At 44.5% G+C, this 19,074-nt stretch overlaps 1 protein-coding gene across 4 annotated transcripts in view; it reads left to right on the plus strand.

Moving 5' to 3' along the window:
• The window catches only part of LRRC20 (leucine rich repeat containing 20), a 148,134-nt gene that overhangs the window by 105,879 nt on the left and 23,181 nt on the right, over positions 1-19,074 (plus strand). Inside the window, exon 5 of one of the 4 annotated variants that reach the window (XM_084845551.1) lies at positions 8,452-8,590. The exons of the other annotated variants lie outside the window; for them this stretch is intronic. Within the exon in view, the coding sequence (XP_084701677.1) occupies positions 8,452-8,590 (139 nt within the window). The remainder of the gene's footprint in view (positions 1-8,451; positions 8,591-19,074) is intronic. 4 annotated transcript variants of the gene reach the window in all.

The following is a 19,074-nucleotide window of genomic DNA, read 5'->3' on the forward strand; positions in this document are numbered from 1 at the left end:
GAATCTCTGCCAGCTGCTATGCCTGTGAGGGATGAGCTGGCTCCTCTCCCACAGATTGCTGATCCTCCTCAGAATCAGAACTGCTCTGGGGTTCCATCGGCTCAGTTTCCACCCTGACACCAGTGCTCTAACCACTACACCACACTGGCTTTCATTGAATATGGCCCTCAGGCCAAAAGAAGTTCAACAACCCTGGTATAAACAATACTGAGCTAGATGGACCAATAGTCTGACTGAGTTGGCTTCCTACATGGCCCACCAAACTGAGTGCAGCCAGATCCGTAGCTGACTAAGAGGTTGATAAACCTCCTGTTTTTTTAGCCAGTCCAGGATGGCATAAATGGGAATGATAAAGAACCTGGAAAGCTGCTAGGCTCGACTTCATGAGTCACAATTTGTGCAGGTGGTCTTTTAAGCAATTGCTTAACCGTCCTGCATTCGGTGTCCTTTTTCTAATGAGGGAGGAGCATCAGTTTATTTTGTGCTGTCTGAAAGCATTCACTCATTCCTTGATAATGGAGGGGTGGCTATGCAATTGGCCCTGGAAGTTCACCCCTAACTGCACTTACAGCCAGCTCCTCCATATTTATTCAGAATGAAATTATGTCAGGTGGCACAAAATCCATTCAGAACAGCTCCTTTTTATTTAAGCAGATAGCTAGCTTGGGCCAATTATGTGATGCCTGACAGGACTTGAGCATTGTTATCGAACAGCAGAACTATAATGGGGACAGAGAGACTGTGCGGGGAAAATAGCAGTTAATTGTTTTAGAAAACTATTCAAGCCTAACTGAGAATAATGTTTTACTTCACTCTACCTAAATTCAAACAGTTTAATTCTGCTCTGTCTAGTGCAGCATTTGCTTTGGTCTTGTCTAGACTACAACTACAGAATAACAAAATGCTGCAGCGTGGAATGCTCCTATTCAGGATTCCAGCCAGCCATGCCCTTTTCCAGGATAGCCCATTCCATTCCCCCTCCCCTTGGTTTTCCCTTTTGGGGGGATCTAACGTCAGTCAGCATTCCATGCCCACTGAGCATGCTCAGTCCACATTGTTTTGTGGTTTCTCCCCACCCACACCCCCTTAGGTTTTTTCTCTAAATATTTTTGTATTTCTGCAAACAGTGGAGTTTCCCCCAAGGTGCCACCAGTAGAAGGTGTCGGAAACCCGAAGTATGCAGACAAGAAATAATCAACAGCCCCTTTTTCATTGAAGGTTTAATTGAAATTATTACACGTTGGAGTGTTTTGAACTGTGAGCTTGCCTAGAAACCTCTTCTGTTAGATCAGAACCATCTAATAAAGAGCTGTGGTGAAATCCTCTTACTGATTATTTATCAGGGGAAGAAAGCGATAGAGTTTCTGTGCTGATGGTGAAGGTTATGGTGGTTGAGTGATAAAGGAGAAGACAAAGGTGCTAGGGGCAGCATGCAGAGTGGTGTTTATTTATTTTATTAAATTTATTAATCGCCCATCTGGCTGTTCACCCAGCCACTCTGGGCGATGTACAATAATAAAAACAATAAAATTCTACATTTAAAAAATCATATTTCTAAAAATACCCTAACCCACCCCAATGCCTGCCTGAACAACCACGTTTTTAATGCATGATGGAAGCTCATAAAAGAGGGGGCATGGCGGAGTTCCCTAGGGATGGAGTTCCACAGAGGGCATCTTCTCTGATGCTGTCAAACTGGGAGGATAAGCCAGGGGTGGAGATATTTGTGGCCCCTCTCTTCTCCCCAGAGAGACAACAGGGTACAGAGACTTGATGCTAAAGTAACACCCTACCCTTGCTCTTAGTCATGTTTTTGATTTCCTTCTCAGACAGATGGGCAGCAGAGAAGGCTGGAAGAACCCCCTATGCGTGCTTCTCTCCCTTGGGAAGAAGGGGACACTTAGAGATCAGGCGCTTCCCTCTCCCAACTCCTAAAATTCCAAAGAATTTCTGGGGGTGGGGTGGGGGAGCGATACAACATAATCTGGCAGATTTAGGCAATGCAAGTTGGTCGTAAAACTGAACAATAGGTCTCTGCATTTATTATATTGTATTGTATTTCTGGGACCAGCCAGGGCAGTTTACAAAAAGTTCAAAACATAAAAACCATTGTCAAGTAAAAACAGAGTAAAATGTTAAAACCAACACTAAAAACCATCACAAGCCAAGTTTAAAAAAAAGTGTCTTGACCCCCTTCCTGAACACAGAGTGGGGACCTGTCACAACTCCACAGGGAGTCCATTTCGGAGCAACAAAGGAGAAAGCCCTTTCCCGCATGCCCAACAAGCAGGCTTCTGCAAGCCAGGATGTCTTCAAAAGGGCCTCTCCCGCTGATCGTAATAACCAAGGAGGTTCACTCTGAGGTAAACCGTCCTTCAGAGAACCAGGCCCTAAGCCATTTTGAGCTTTATAGTTTAACACCAACACCTTGAATTGACCCTGGAAAGCCATTGGCAACCAGTGCAGATCTTTCAGTGCTGGGGTGATATGACTACGATTCTGTGTGTTGGTTAGCAGCATAGCTGCTGCATTTTGTACCAGTTGAAGTTTCTGGATGCTTTCCAAGGATAGCCACATGTAGAGTGCCTTGCAATAGTCTAGCTGTGATGTAACCAAGGCAGGGGCATCGCTAGGAAGGCCACCTGGGCACAGGCCCCGGATCTTTTGAGCTGTCCTACTTGCCTTTTTTTTTTTTTTTTTTACATTTTCCCATTGACTTGCATTGGAAAACGGAAACAGCCATAACTTTTTTAGTTTGTATGATAAATACATGAAATATGGAGACCTGGTAGCCCCCATGGAGCTGATTGCATTTGCCCAATGTCAGGCAGTTATGTCCAGTGACTTTTGTGCTAGTCACGGGTAAAATTTGCTATTTTCAAGAAAATGTGTCAAAGCAAAGAGCTATATTTTTTTGTGCTTTCACATATGTGCATGGAATTTGAGTACCTGGCAGGCCCTGTGGAGCTGACTGAGCCTGCCAAATTTCAGACAGTTAGGCCTAGTGGCTTTTGTGCTAGCCATGAGTAAAGTTTCTTTTTCTCAAAGTCTAAAAAAGTAAAAACTGTCAAGCCACCCAGGGGATTAGTGATCCTAATCAGAAGGTGTTTAAGGTGACCATTAGGAGGTCACTATCCCTAATCTGTGGTGTAGGGTTTTTGGGTTTTTTTAGGTGCAAAAAACCTCTCTCCCCTACTTTTCTGCTCTTACGTGCCCACTGCAATGGGCATGTAATGCAATGAAATGCCTGCAATGAAATTTTGAAGAGGGAGAAGGAAGGGAAGAAAGAGTTCCATGTGAAATACTGGTATTTCACACAGCATCTGATTTTGCTGCCCCAAACTGGAACCTTGACTTCCGCAGAAGTTTAGTAACTTCAGTACAGCAAAGGATCCAATCAACCTCCACTTTAATTTCTCCAAAATAGCTGTAGGACTCAAATAATTCCAAAGGGAGGGTTAGGACTATGTGGCATCATGACTGAGAAACTGCTGGGGCTTTGAAATCGGTTCTGCAGTTTTAAAAAAGCTAGAAAAGCCCTCAGCCACCTTACCTCATAAAGTTCATTTAAGTACATGCAATCCTTACAAACACGCCACAGCCTCCTCAATTCCTCTGAAATGCTACCTCTCTGAAAGGAGCCACCTGGCTTAGGGAATTCTCTCTACCCTGCTCACTCTGCTCCCCTCTGTGCACATTTCCAGTCAGCATTCTTCTTCCCTCCCCTATCCTGTTCTTTCCTTCTTTCTCTTTTTTATTCCACCCAGAGCATATCTTGGGGAATTCTTAAAGAGAATTCTCTTTGGTGGGCAAGAAAAGTTCTGAACTGTATTTGGCTTTATACAAACAGACGAGAGGGCTGGTTTTTCTCCTCCTCCTCACTCAAGCCATTGAGAAGAGTGGGTTCACATGATTGCAGAGAAACAAATCTCAGGCTTCTTTGTTTGTCAGTTGCCATTATCCAGCAATAGGAAGGGCTGTGGCTCGGTGGCAGAGCACCTGCTTGGCATGCAGAAGGTCCCAGGTTCAATCCCCAGCATCTCCAGGTAGGGCTAGGAAAGAATCCTGCCTGAAACTTTGGAGAGCCGCTGCTGCCAGTCAGTGCCAACAATACTGCCCTAGATGGACCCTGGGTCTGACTCAGTACAAGGCAGCTTCCTATGTTCCTCTGAACAGAAAGCTTTAATTTTTTAAAATAGGAGTTTTTGGTTTGTTTTTTAAGTAGAGGGGAGATAAATATTGCTAATTTATGCAGTCCTATGTATGCCTACTGAGAAGTCCTATTATGTTTAATGAGGCTTACCCTCAGGAAAGTGTGCATAGGATTCCAGCACAAGTTACTTTTGCAGGGAGGTTTGCACCTTGATGTTCTGCATGTTTACTCAGAAATAAGTCCTGAGTTGTGAGCATAGTACTGCAAGCTTAATACTGTGCCTACCCAATTCTGTCTAACGAATTGACTACCCTTTCAGCTCAGTCTATGCATGCTTTGTCATTTGTGGGTTTGGGGGTTTTTTGCATGAACTCTAGCTTCAGTGGTGAGGGAAAGGCACTTAGTACAAGCTCAGAGTTTCTCCATAACTTAGCCCTAGTTTTGAAAACAGACTCCTTGGCTGAATCCTGGTGAAGTCTTGGCACAAATGAAGATATGGGGAGGAAGATACAATGAGACCTTGTGCATAACAAGAAAGAGGTAGAGAGGAGTTGCATGAAATAAGACATCTGTTTTGATTAGGGATGTCAGAGAATTCTGCCACGGACTCCAGTGAGGCCGGATTCTTTAGAATCCGCCCCCCTGGAATCCGTGGCGGAATGGCCTCCCCCCTCGCCACCCCGTGGAATCCCCCTGGGACGGAGCTTACCTGGCGGCGGATGTGGCGGCAGCAGCGGCTGGTCTCTCGGCCAGCTGCTGCCGGGCTGCTGCGGCCACAAATGGCAGCCGTCATAGTGGCCGCCATTTGCGTCCCTGCTCTTTGCCGTGATAGGCTACGTAAATACTTACTTAGCCTATCACAGCTGACTGCAAGCCCGCAAATGGCGGCCGCTACAATGGCCGCCATTTGTGGCCGCAGCAGCCCGGCTGCGGCTGGAACTCTGGCTGCAGCCAGCCATGGTCATCCCCAGCCGGCAGCTCCACAGAGCCGGTCCTGGGAGGATTCCAGGGGGAGGGACAGAGCGCCTCCCCCCTACCGCTGATGACCCAGGATGGACAGGTGAGTAGGATTTGTACATCCCTAGTTTTGATGAAGAGTTCCTGGAGGATGGTAGGATGAGGAGAGATGGTTGCATGGAGGGGAATAGAATTGGTAGGGAGAAAATGTAAGTGCCCAGTGGTGAAAGAAAAACATTCTGCATATGCTCAGAGGCACTCTATATTTAAGAACATAAGAAGAGCTGTGCTGCATCAGACCAAGGTCCATCTAGTCCAGCATTCTGTTCACACAGTGGCCAACCAGATGTCCACAGGAAACCCACAAGCAGGACATGAGTGCAATAGCACCTTCCTGCCCATGTTCCCCTGCTGCTAACACTGGTGAAATGTAAATAAATTCTAGTCATTCTAAATGTGCAGGCATGTATATCCTTCAGAAGCTTTGCAGGTTTCTTGCCTGGGGGACACCTCTAATGAGCTGTGCATTTTCAGACAAATTTACCCAAAAACTATTGGAGAAGGGGTGAATGGAAGGAAAAGCAAATCACTCCCTCCCCCAAACTGGAGAACTCCCCTTACCGCATAAACTGCTGCACCTACCTTTCTGAAACATTGCTGGTTTCTTACTAAGGGACAACTCTAGGCTGTCTGTAATTTTCAGAACAATGGTCCACAAGGAACATAGGGAGGTAAGTATGTCCTCTTTTGGAGACCTTAAAATGTCAAGGCCACCCTTGCGACTATCATTCCGAAATTTGGCAGACATGATCTCCTCTGATGGAGCAATGAATCCTGAAATGTTTATACAATTCTTCCAAGGAATAAAAATGCTATTGGCAGTTCCCTTTAAAAGAAAATCAAAATATAAACCCTGCACCTATTTTTCTGACATTGGGCAGGTGTAATCCCCTTCTAGGGGGCTGCTATGCCTGAAATTATCCAGTTCTGACCAACAGAAAAAAGTTACAGCTTTTTCCAATTTCCCATGGTAGTCAACAGGAAGCATAAAGACTTATTTTCCCAAACCTTGACTCAGGTTTGGTGCTGAGCTGAAGTGATCTCACTACAAACTGGCCCAAGCAGAAGCAGGATGTTTTCCAAAACGCTGAATCGGGGTCTGAGTTGAAGTGTGTGTGGGGGGGTCAGTGCACACTTCTTATGTATGTATGTAATCTATACACACAGGCAAGCACAACGCATGCACGTACCACACCCACACACACATATATTAGATGTGCGCTTAGTGTGTGTGTGTGTGTGTGTGTATGCAAATTTGTGTTATGGGCCTGTGCCCCAGATCTTTTAAGAACCTAGCAATAGATTAAAAAACCCTCATATAATCATACTACTAACCCTACTACTACAACGATGGCTAGGTTCGCACAACACTGGGGTTGCATATTAAAAACAGTAGCTGCACAGGCCCAGCATGCACCATGGCTCATCGTGGGTTTAATAACCCATGGTGACGTGGCCATGCCGTGCGATCCAGGACTCGACCTCAGTTAATGGACAAGAAAGGGAAATAATGCCCATTGTGAAGTACTTAGTATACTAAAAGTATTAAATAATAAAACAAACCAAAACACTTGGTTTTCTGAAAAAGACAAATATGCATTAGAATATGAGACATTTTGCATCATCCTCAGGTAGTTGTAAGTCAATTCAAGTACAGGTTATTACCAAAGCTCAGCACTACGCTAGTACACCCTGAGCTATCATGTTGTCTAAGCTAGAAACTGAACCCAGGGTTCTCATCTGTAAATCCGACTGAGAACACAGCACAGTTCTTTTCTTCTATTAATTGTATATACGAATAAACTGCATACATGCTATGAATAATAAATTGCACCAGAGTTTGACAGTTCAGCAAAAATCAGATTATTTTGCATTCTTTTTGTGAGTTGCCTGTGCATTTGAAATATGCTCCTTCCATTGTTTCACATACCATATTTAATAAACAGTTTTGAGTCAGAAAATGCATCTGTATGCAAATCAGGGATTCGCTCATGTACCAGTGTAATCATTGGCGTGTGTGTGTGATGAAAGATTTCAGTACTTACATTGGTGGTACCCTGTTTTTTAAGCATAGGGAAATTTGCTTGCTTTTTTTTTTTTTTAACAGTATCCTTCCATATGTGAAGAACTCCAGCAGCCGGTGATTAATCTGTGTCAATATTCTAAGTTTTCATCTAACCAAACTCCATTAGCTGTTGAAGCATTCCAGCCTAAAAATCAACACTAGGTTGGTCAGTCAAAGTGAACAGGTGCAACACAAAATGAATGGCATCAATAATGATGACTAAGGCAGGCTATTGTATGGATTGTTTAATTTTAATATCCCTCGCATTTTAAAATGTATGTATTCAAAAATTTGACGTTGGTGGTTTCCACTGGAGTGGCCTTTTTGCACAGTGTAGATATGAAGCAGAGTTTGAAGTGATCTAGAAGCAAAAAGAGGCTGTGTTACCTTGTCTATCTTTTAATTTTTTAAAAAATGAGGAATGGAATGAGACTGCCACTCTTATAAATCACGTCTCAGTGCCGCTCTGCAAGCAGTGACGAATACAAGGGTTCTTTGCCCATTTTTCACAAAACGCCATCTATCTTTTCATTCCTACCTGGGTGCTATAGAGATGTCTCTGTATGATTTATGGCGTCATGGATCAAATCAAGCAGTCTGCCATACTGCAGATATTGTCTCAAATTTCATCTTATATTACTGTTACCTGGCATAGGAACCAGTGTTTCTCCTAGATTTAGAAGCATGAGTATTCATGTAGCCCCTATTGTTCTCTTGTGCAAAATGAAAACATGAGCTTCTCCCTTGGCTTTAGTATAACTTGATAACTAGGAGTGTTTGCTTGATGGGCACTGATGGCCAGTTAATGTTCCCAGGACTCAGAATACAAATCAGTTTCTGCCACACAAGTAGAGGTTCATTAATGCTGCTGTGGTTAAAATGATATCTGATGCTAAGCTGATAGCTGGTATACAACGGTGACGAAGAATATGAGCTCAGTGGGAAGAAATTTCCAGTTCAAATCTCACTGAAGCTATAAACTCACAAATGGGCTGTAGGCAAGCCAGTATCTCTCGGCTTCATGGGAATAGTGATATTAACCCATCTCCCAGAGTTATTGTAAGGGTTACTGAGAATATCTGTGAAGCACGAAGTCTGAGCATTTAAAAAGCACTAAAATAAATGCCAAGCGGTAATATGTAGGGCAAACCCAGAAAGAACTTTTCCTTCTTGCTTTTGAGCCAAGTAAATAATACCCCGTTTCTGCTTAGGGCAGCCGTACAGATACACAGAACCAGTCTTCTGGATGCTTTGCAAGGTCCTGCTTTCTTTCCACCAATCCAGGGTGGGGGGGGGCCATGCCAAGAACCCAACAGTGGAGCAAGGGAACCACAGCATCTCCTAGCTCGAGCACGGTGAGCATTATTCGCCAGTACCATCCTAAGTGTCACTGCTAACTCTTTTATGTAACTCTGCTTTCTGTTGGGTTTAAAGTATCTGCCTCTGTCAGTGCTAGCAGTGTTCATCAGTCTGCAAAGCTGTACATCACGCAAGTATGGTGCTGATTGAAACACATTGTCCCTCCAGTAATCCAGACTCTTCTTTTGTTTGTGCAGGACAACACTGATTCCCAGTTTGTAGACATTAGTTCTGTTGCAGTTGACTTCTGTTAAGTTACAGCAGTTGAGAAACAATATCCCAGCTTCTTCCAAGAACTCCTGAAGCTTTTGCTGATAGTAGTGATTTGAAGATCTGTTTGTTTTTTCATTTGCTCTCATGCTGTGTTCCATCGAACTAGTTCATTGTTTCCAAAAACATATGTGGAACTGTATGTGGGACAGATATGGAGGGGTGGCACAAACTGATCATTCTCTCTTTATATTCCACCCACTAGCAAAGATTATATTTAAAGCACACATTAAAAAGAAAATTGCTCTGTGCGGAATACATGCAGTGGTTAGCAGGCATGGGAACTAGATTTGCAGACCTGATAAAAGTGAAGGTTTTGTTCTGCATTTGTTAAGTTGGTTTCCAAAGTATCAGACTGAACCTATAGCTCTCATTTTTTACTTGGAGCCACTTTAAGAGTACTGTGAACCCATATTCAGGCACGCTCAGATTTCTGATTCTTGGAGCCACTCAGCTGCATGAAGAGTATGTCCCAACCATATAGATTAAAACAATGGAGATAAAAAGACTAAAATGCCTGGGAAAATAAAAAGGTCTTCACCTGGTGCCAGAAGGAGCACAGCGTAGGTGTAGGGCGAACCTCTCTGGGAAGCTCATTCCACAACCGGGGTGTCACAGCAGAAAACGCCCTTTTATTATTATTACATTTCTAATCTGCCCAATAATTAATGTTCTCTGGGCAGATTACAAACAGTTAAAAAACAAAAATGCCATAGAAGAGCTAAAAATATAAAATACAATACAAATATTTAAAATAATAAAATACAATATAATGCAAAACAATAAACAACACAGGAATCGATATATTTATTTGTTACATTTCATAATAGTAACACTTTCATAATCTCTCTCTAGTCTATTCCAAAAAAATATGTCTTCTTCTGAGGGTTGGTCTTCTCAGGTGGTGTTTCACAAACTTTTAATTGTCCAGGGCACCATTTCTTTCTGAATTAGAAATGAGGGAAATTTTAGGGTGAAGTTTGCCTCCAGTTTTAATCCAGAAAGAAACAGTGCTGTGGACAATAAGATATATAGGTGTTTTCTTCATTGACTTCCAGGTGAGTTGTCAGGCATCCACCTGCAAATTCAGGATAGCCAGTTGCCATTGTGTCCCACCCTTACCTTTGCCTACTCAGTCATTTATGTAGTCAGTCATGGCTCAGGAATGGGCTCCTAATGATGTTTTCTTGGACAGGGGTAGGCAACATGATGCCTACAGACACCAGTGTGCCCCCGGACATATTTTCTAACTGGCACCTGGGATCACTTCTAAGCAAAGTGAAGGTTTCCAGTTGCTGCCATCTTCATTTCCCATGAATAGGGGTGTCTGTTGTGGGAAATCCAGCCCTTTGGGGGCCTGATGGATTCCTGCAGCACCCGTGACTCTGCTTGCATTCACAAGCCGAGCCGAGGGGTTGTTCCCCAAATCTGGGGACTTCTTCAAGGTGGGGGGAGGATGGAATTTGTGCAAATTATGCAAATTACAGTCATAATTTGTGTGAATTACAGCCACAATTTACATAATTTACACAAATTACAGCTTTGTTTTGCGCAAATTGATTCATACGCACACACATACACACACAAGGAAGTCTGTGAGCTGGCCTGACTTCATGCAGATCGAGTTGGCACAGCTTGTAGAAAAGCAAGCTGAAGTCAAGGGGACCGAGCTGACTATAGCTCAGCGAGCTTGACCCCCCTGGACGGATTCCTCCGACATCCCTATCCATGAATACCTCTGGGCTACACAGTGAGGCCCAGAGACGTTCTTAGAAAATTAAGATGGCAAGCAGCTGCAGACCAAGGCTTTCCTCTGCAGCATGACCAGCCACCAAGAAAAGGCGGGGAACAGAAAAAGTGGTAGAAACCATGGGTTCAAAGGAGTTATTTAGGGCATTGTGGCTCAGACCCCACCTCTACCTTGTACACACTTGTTTGTTTGTTTGTTTATTTATTTATTAAATTTATTAATCGCCCATCTGGCTGGTCACCCAGCCACTCTGGGCGATGTACAACATACAATAAAACAGTTTAAAACAATAAAATTCTACAATAAAAACATTTTCTAAAATACCCTAACCCACCCCAAATGCCTGCCTGAACAACCACGTTTTTAATACACGACGGAAGCTCATTAAAGAGGGGTCATGACGGAGTTCTCTAGGGAGGAAGTTCCACAGAGTGGGGGCCACCACAGAAAAGGCCCTCTCCCTCGTCCCCACCAGTCTGGCTGTCCTGGCTGATGGGACAGAGAGAAGGCCATCCGAGGCTGATCTTGTTAAGCGGCCTGTCTGGTGCTGCTGGAGGCGCTCCTTAAGATAGGCTGGGCCGGAACCATATAGGGTTTTAAAGGTCAAAACCAACACCTTGAATTTGGCCCGGAAGACAACTGGTAACCAGTGCAGCTCCTTCAGCACTGGAGTGATGTGATCTTGCCGGCGGCTGCCTTTAATCAGGCGAGCCGCCGCATTCTGTACCAGCTGCAGTTTCCGAACCGTCTTCAAGGGTAACCCCACGTAGAGCACGTTACAGTAGTCTAAACGAGAGGAGACCAGGGCAGGTACTACCGATGGGAGCAGATGGTCGGGAAGGAAGGGGCGCAGCCACCGTATCAGATGGAGTTGATACAGCGCTGTCCGGCTCACAGCTGACACCTGAGCCTCCATGGACAGCTGGGAGTCCAAAATGACCCCCAGGCTGTGGACCTGGTCTTTCAAGGGTAGCCGTACCCCATTCAACACCAGGTCAACATCCCCCAGCCTCCTCTTGTCTCCCACCAAAAGCACCTCGGTCTTGTCAGGGTTGAGCTTCAGCTTATTCCTCCCCATCCAGCCACTTACCGTCTCCAGACATTTGGACAGGGATTCTACGGCCAACCTTGGTGAAGATTTGAATGAGAGGTAGAGCTGCGTGTCATCCGCATATTGATGACACTGCACCCCAAACCTCCTGATGATAGCCCCCAGCGGCTTCACACAGATGTTAAATAGCATCGGGGAGAGGATGGAACCCTGTGGCACCCCACAAGTAAGTGGCCACGGGTCCGAAACCTCCTCTCCCAGTGCTACCCTCTGGTACCTGCCAGAGAGGAAGGACCAGAACCACCGCAATACGGTGTCTCCAATGCCCAACCCCTCCAGGCGCTCCAGGAGGATACCGTGGTCAACGGTATCAAAAGCTGCTGAGAGGTCAAGGAGAACAAGGAAGGAGCATTCACCCCTATCCAGAGCCCTCCTCATATCATCTACCAAGGCGACCAAGGCCGTTTCTGTCCCATGCCCAAGCCTGAAGCCCGACTGAAATGGGTCTAGATAATCAGTTTCTTCCAAGTGTACCTTCAACTGCACCACCACCACCCGCTCAATCACCTTGCCGAAAAATGGCAGATTTGAGACTGGGCGAAAGTTGTTCAGAACTTGAGGATCCAAGGAGGGTTTCTTTAAGAGCGGTCTTATCACTGCCTCCTTGACAGCTGATGGCATCACTCCCTCCTCAAGGGAGGCGTTCACCACCGCCCTGATCTCCTCACCCAGTCTCTCTCTGCAGCCCATAATGAGCCAAGATGGGCAAGGATCAAGTAAGCAGGTGGTCGGCCTTACAGATGAAAGCACCTTGTCCATTTCATCAGGAGGAAGAAGCTGGAACCGATCCCACAAAACCGGTTTGCCACAGGCCGCCTCTTGCTCACTAACTGTATCCACAGCGTGTAGAGTAACACACCTAATCTGATCAATTTTATCTGCAAAGTGCCTTGCCAAGTCCTCATAGGAGGCCTTAGAATGCTCCAGTGGTTCCGGAGCCACAGGACCAACCAGGCTCTGGACCGCTTGGAACAGCCTCCTGGGACAGCACTCTGCAGACGTGATAGAGGCAGCATAATATTCCTTTTTTGCTGCCTTCACCGCCACGTGATAGGCTGAAGATACAGCTCTAGCCCGTGTCTGATCGTCTTTGGAGCGAGACTTCCGCCACCGGCACTGTAGCCATCTCACCTCCTGTTTCAGAGCTCGTAACCGCGGATTGAACCATGGTGCAGTCCGAGCCCTGTTCAGGGGGAGAGGGCGTTTCGGAGCCACCTGATCTAATGCCCCAGTGATTGCGGCATTCCAGCCACCCACCAGGGTCTCGACCGAGTGGCCGTTGGCGTGCCCCAGAGACTCCCCAAGCGCGTTCAGGAATCCATTTGGATCCATAAGACGCCTGGGGCGGACCATTTTAATGGGTCCTCCACCCCTGCGGAGGGGGTGTGGAACCGAGAAGTCCAACGTCACCAGATAGTGATCTGACCATGACAAGGGGGTGGTGGATATACCCCCAACTTCCAGATCACTCCCCGCTTCTCCAGAAACAAACACAAAGTCTAGTGCATGACTGGCTACATCGGTGGGCCCAGTTAGAATATGGTGCAGCTCCCAGGAGGCCATTGTCTCCATGAAGTCCCGAGGTGTTCCTGTGAGGATGGCCTCCAAATGTACGTTGAAGTCCCCCAACACCAATAAGTTAGGGGACTGCACACGCACATCAGAGACCACCTGAAGCACCTTTGAGTAATAAATGACCTCTGGGTTTGTCTTGCATCGACACATGCCCATTTATGCCACTGGGCATAAATGACCACTGGGTTTGTCTTGCATGGACACTTTTTTGCTATTAAAAAAGACCATTGCAAGCTACCAAGCAAGGCTGAGTCTCCGGACTTGGAGGGCTTTTGCTGTGAAACTCATAAATATGCCTATGTCAATGCATCATTTGTTTCCAGAGGACTCAGCAGTCTGGTGATTTGCTACTTATTTATACAGCACTTTTAACTTGCAAAGTGCATTACAACCTTTAATATATTCAGCCTCCCAACAACAGCGCAAGATAGAAATACTACTTCCATTTTAAAGAAAGGACACGGAATCTGCAAGAGTCCTGGTTCACATGTAATGCTACGTGCACGAGCAGGAATGGTCCTGCACTGCCAGAGTGAAGAATTCCTCTCTCCCCTTCTGTCTCCTCCTTTTCTCATTGGAAGGAACCAGGATTTAGTTTCAGTTAAGTCAACTCCTGGTTTGTCATTATGTGCAAACAGGAATTATGGTTTAAAAGAAACTCTGGTCTGTTGTTAAACTCTGGATTGTTTTTCTGTTTTGTTTAGCAAACTAGAGTTTCTTTTAACCAACAATTCCTGGTTCACACGTAACAACAAACCACGAATCTGCTAAAGTGAAACTAAATACTGGTTTACTTCTTCTCCAGATTTCATGGGAGGAGGACAGTGCAGTGGGGAGTGTGTGAGCCCAGCGCTTTGTTCAGGCTTATTCCTGCTTGTGCACATAACACTAAACTATGGTTTGGCATTACATGTGAGCTAACCCACTTTGCTGACATTCACACAATGCCCATGATAGGGGTGTGATTTAAACCCTGGCCTCTACTTTCAAATCCTACTTTTTATCCATTGGACAACCCAATAAAGGACCAAAAAAGCAACATCCCTAGCCTGATCTTAATGGGGGTTCAGGTTAATGAGGGTTGTTTTTTTAAAATGGGAGGAGGCAAAGAGTTACATGAAAAGAAATACACTGCATACTTTAAAGAACGTTAAAGACAGCAGGTTGGAATGGACCCATACTGCATTAGTCAAGCTTTACTCCCATTGAATCAATGGGACTTAAATTAGTTATGAGTAACTTGTTCCCCTTTTTAAAATAGGACTAAAGCATAAGTAACTTAGTCTGGATCAGTGGAGGCTGATGGCTCCAGTGTCAGTGGGGCAGCAAATCCACTCTGGGTTTTAGTCAGAACCAGTCAGAACTCTAAAGGAGCTATCCAAAGTGGCACCTTGGATAGCTCCTTTAGAGTTCTGACTGAAACCCAGAGCGGATCACCGCCCCAGTGACATCAGAGCCACCAGCCTTCACTGGTCCAGATCCAGCTCAATGTAAAGAGGATAATCCACGCTTGATAAGGGCATCCTACATGTTTATGCAAGACATTGGCTGTGGCTGATCCACAATGTAGGATTTTTGTTTTCATTTAAAACATTTCTTGGCCGCCTTTCGAGGCAGAAGCCTTCCCTAGGTGGCTTACAGCAGTCAAATACATAAAATGTGCTGTTCTTCATTATTATGTTTACTTCACTTATATCTTCAAGACAGCTCAGAGTAGCATATGTGGGTCTCCCATGTCATATCCCATCTGCACACCAACCAGCTGTGAGCCCTGCTCAGCTCTCAACGATGTAACAATATGATGTGCCCTCAGACCATTTTCTGGTTGCCTAGTGCTGATGCCACAGTCACATAAACTATTCTGTAAATAAAACTGCAGACCATCCTTTGAGAGCAGGACTGTTTCTTATTTTACAATCTCCGTGTAGGAAAAAATAATGTGTTTCATATCCTTTGAAGCTTGTTATGTAAGATCTCTTTGGCCCAGTGTACTCGCAATGGAAATAGCAATTTTGCATGGCATTTCAACAATATGGCTGCCCCCCCCCCCCAATGGAGATTGCTATCTGTGTATGAAGTTGTAAAGTTTGACTCTACCATCAGCTTCCACAGCTCAGTTAGCCTGCACAAAGAATATAATATGATCAAAATCTATTGCTTTAAGTAATAGGTTTTTGCAGATTGCACATAGAAATTTGTTTCTGTGGATGAAGATGAGGTTCTTTCGTAGATACCCCTTTCAGACTAGAGGGGTTCTTCTGTAAACAAATAACGTTTAATATGGTGTGCCTTAAGTTTGCTAAACTTCAGGAACCCACTGAATTTTCTTCACAAGAAAAGTCAGTTTTTGTCCTGTTTAAATCACTAATTGGCTTTATTGTGGAACAGTTTTATTTTTTTTCTTGTAAAATAATTGGAATTACTTCTGTTAAACAACTTCCAGATGTCTAAATTAGGTGGCTGATCATAATCTCTTTGACAAAGCGAAGATTAGAAAAGGTGCAGTTGTTTCTGTTTCCATATATAACATGCATAACTACACACAACTGTGGAAGGAAGCATTATGAACAGTAATTTCTTAACGCTGATTCTAGTATGAGGCCATTATAAAGACAAAACTGCACTTAAGATGTCATCTGTAGAGGCAGGATTTAAGTGTGAAGGTGCTCCATTTCTCAGTAGAAACAGAAAAGACAAATCCTGAGTCTTTTGTAAGGTTCCTTAACAATGAAAGAAAGCACATTACATCCACTTGGTAGGACTAAGTGAAATTAATATTTAAATTAGGTTTAACAAAGCATTATAATGGAGACTAAAGTGTAAAACTAGGAGCTTTTCTACATGAGGCTGTTAATCCACTATATCTACTTTCAGTTTCATTGCAGAATTGAGATCCGAGCACTACATGAACAACATTTCTTTTCCTGCTTTTCCACTATATAACCTCTAGGTGGTACTATGGTATAGCAAAATAGCACAATTACACAAGTGGAAAAAGTGTTTTTTTTCACTTTCACAAATAATACTGCATTTTCCCTGCTCTAAAAAAATTTCCCCCAAGTGCTGTCTAAAAACATAAGCAAAACTGGAGGGTCATGACATCGTCTAAACAACCCATAAACAAATGTGAGTAGGGAATGAATGAGCGCACAATAAATGCCTCATGTAGAAAAGCTCAAAGTTAAGTGCAGCATGAGTACTAAACATAGCTCCCTCTAACAGTGCTGACAGAAATGGAGTCAAAACAGGGCCACTGAGAAACAAGAGGGAGGAATTGGCATGCTCAGGGAAACACCCAAACTTGCAGATGTACAATGAAAAAAAACAAGGAGGCAACCCCTCCCCCCAGTGCAGGCTCAGTAGCCACAGAATATTGAGTGCCATTTGGAAAAGGGAAATGGAAAACTGAGGATACAGGCGAATGGAGTACCCTCCTTGAGCTCCTTACAACTTATAATATCCTGGAAGAAGGCATGCTGGCTGGAACCCTGAACAGGAGCATTCCTCTTAGGATGGGAATACGCCCTGCACCTTTCCTTTGCCGGCCACATATTTTCCCTTTAATAGTGACCTCAGACCGATGGTTTTGTGCCTACAGGATTGTAGCCAAACCAGGACTGCTGAGAAAGAAGACGGAAATACAAGCATTAAAAATGCCCAGTCTTCTCAGAAGAGACAATCCCCACAAAAACATGATCAGTAACCTCCAGGAGCCACAGAATATCGAGTCCCAGTTGGAAAATAAAAATGGAAAATGTAGGCTCGAGGGGTGGTGAGTAAACTGGCCTGCTTGAGCTCCTTTCAGCTTATAGTATCCTGGAAGATGGCAAGGCCAACTGGCAGGATGGAACCCTGAGCAGGAGCCCTCCTGTTAGTGGGGGGAAGATATACTGCAACGTTTTGTTGCAAGGCTCAGGAGTAGATACTAAAACAGTTAATAATACTTCAACCATGATATACCATTCCTAACCTTAACAGGGAAGTGGCCCTTGTTCACAGTGCTTACTTAGTTAATCACTTATTATGAGGAACACACAAGAAAAGGCTGTTAGTTGTTATTTCTTCCACTGATTCCTCTAGCCAGATTGAGTTTAAAAACAGAGTTTACACTGCATATGAATTGCATTGCACTGGAACGTAGAAATTCTACAAATGCAGCACTGAGTGACTGGATAACAGAGGGAAGCAGAGAGGGTTTACTTTAAGAATTCACAATAGGTAAACATGGACAAAGCTAGCAGGAAATGTCTGAAAGAATAAGTGAATGATACAAAAAGTCTTTTGGCTCCCCTCCCAACCCCGGCATATAATCCAGTGATTTCAGATATTTTAGCATAACATAGAAAATTTCGATACATTTTTGTTCAAAGTGTAATAGCAGAGAAGGGGGGGGGGACAATACATTTTAAGAGCCATTTATGACAATGGCTAAGACAACAGCTATTTTAATTTGCCATGTGAATATGAAGATTTTGCTTTGAAAACTAGTTATTTTAATTTAGGGTGTTACAGAATCAACAAACCAAAAGAGTAACTTTCATTTGCTAGTCTTCTTTGTCAAAGCCTTACAAAAAACACTACCAGAATTTGAAGGCGTTCAGTGGGTGAGTCATTGCCTATTAACCCGTGTATGTGAGGAGAGTTCACATTTTGCTTGTGACATTTAAGTCTCATCCCACCTGCTCTGGTGATTTAATGGCTTGTTCCATAAATTCTATCATTTGATATGCCATGAGGGATACACCTAAAAATAGTGTCCCAGTGAAATAGGAGAGCAAATGAATAACCAGGGCTGCGTCAGTGATGACATCACTGCTGAAAGCAAATTTCAACCACTGAATTCCTTGTACATTAAAAAAAAGCAGGTAATTTCTTAAACCTGCTAATAGATGTTCTCAGATCCCATTAGGAAAGCTGTATGTTCAGCAACTCTCTGAATCAGCGTAAATGTGTCTAAGGCATACAGAGGTGGTCAACCTCAGGCCCAAGGGCCAAATCTCACCCACCTGGGGGTCAAATCTAGCCCTCCAGGGTTCCCCAGAGGGCCATGCTTTTTTCCCCATGTCACCAGGAGGTTCCCACTCCCCCCCGCACACACACAACTATCTAACCTTTTGTGGTTTCCTGGCTTTTGTGCGATTTCTTCCCCATTCTAAAAGGTTGAAATGCCTCTCCTAAGGCTGAGATACTGGCAGTAAGAGCTTTCAGCTAAAATAGCTTGGTATTTTAGGCCCTGCCCACTTTGCCCTTGGCCCCACCCACCACTGGAATGCGGCCTCAAAGAACCTCTCCAAAATTGAATTTGGCCCTCGGGCTCAAAGAGGTTCCACACCCCGGTTTAAAGAGCATTCAGTGCACCATGTGCAGTGTTGATTTTTTGAAAAAACAATATAGGAACATGGGGAAATATCTTATACCGAGTCAGGCCATTGGTCCATCTAGCCCAGTGTTGTCAATACTGACTGGCAGCAGCTCTCCAGGTTTTTAGGCAGGAAAACTTCCCGTCCTACCTGGAGGTGCTGGGGATCGAACCTGGGACCATCTGCATGCAAAGCAGGTGCTCTACCACTAAGCTATGGCCTCTCCCCACACAATACGGGTTTGTTCAAGATACGCTGTTCTGCAAATGGAAGGGCTCCTTCTATTCACAGAAGGGAGTTGGATCCAGCAGAGGCTCCCACTACAATAGCTGTCTGCTCTCATGGACGGGAGAAGGGGAGGCAATTTTTGCTGATTTCCCTTTCTCCAGCTTTGCCTTTAGCACTGACCCAACA

The sequence above is a fragment of the Heloderma suspectum genome, chromosome 3 (genome assembly GCF_057233095.1).
Source record: "Heloderma suspectum isolate Gila_16-S chromosome 3, 16-S_ref, whole genome shotgun sequence".
NCBI classification, from domain to species: Eukaryota; Metazoa; Chordata; class Lepidosauria; order Squamata; family Helodermatidae; genus Heloderma; species Heloderma suspectum.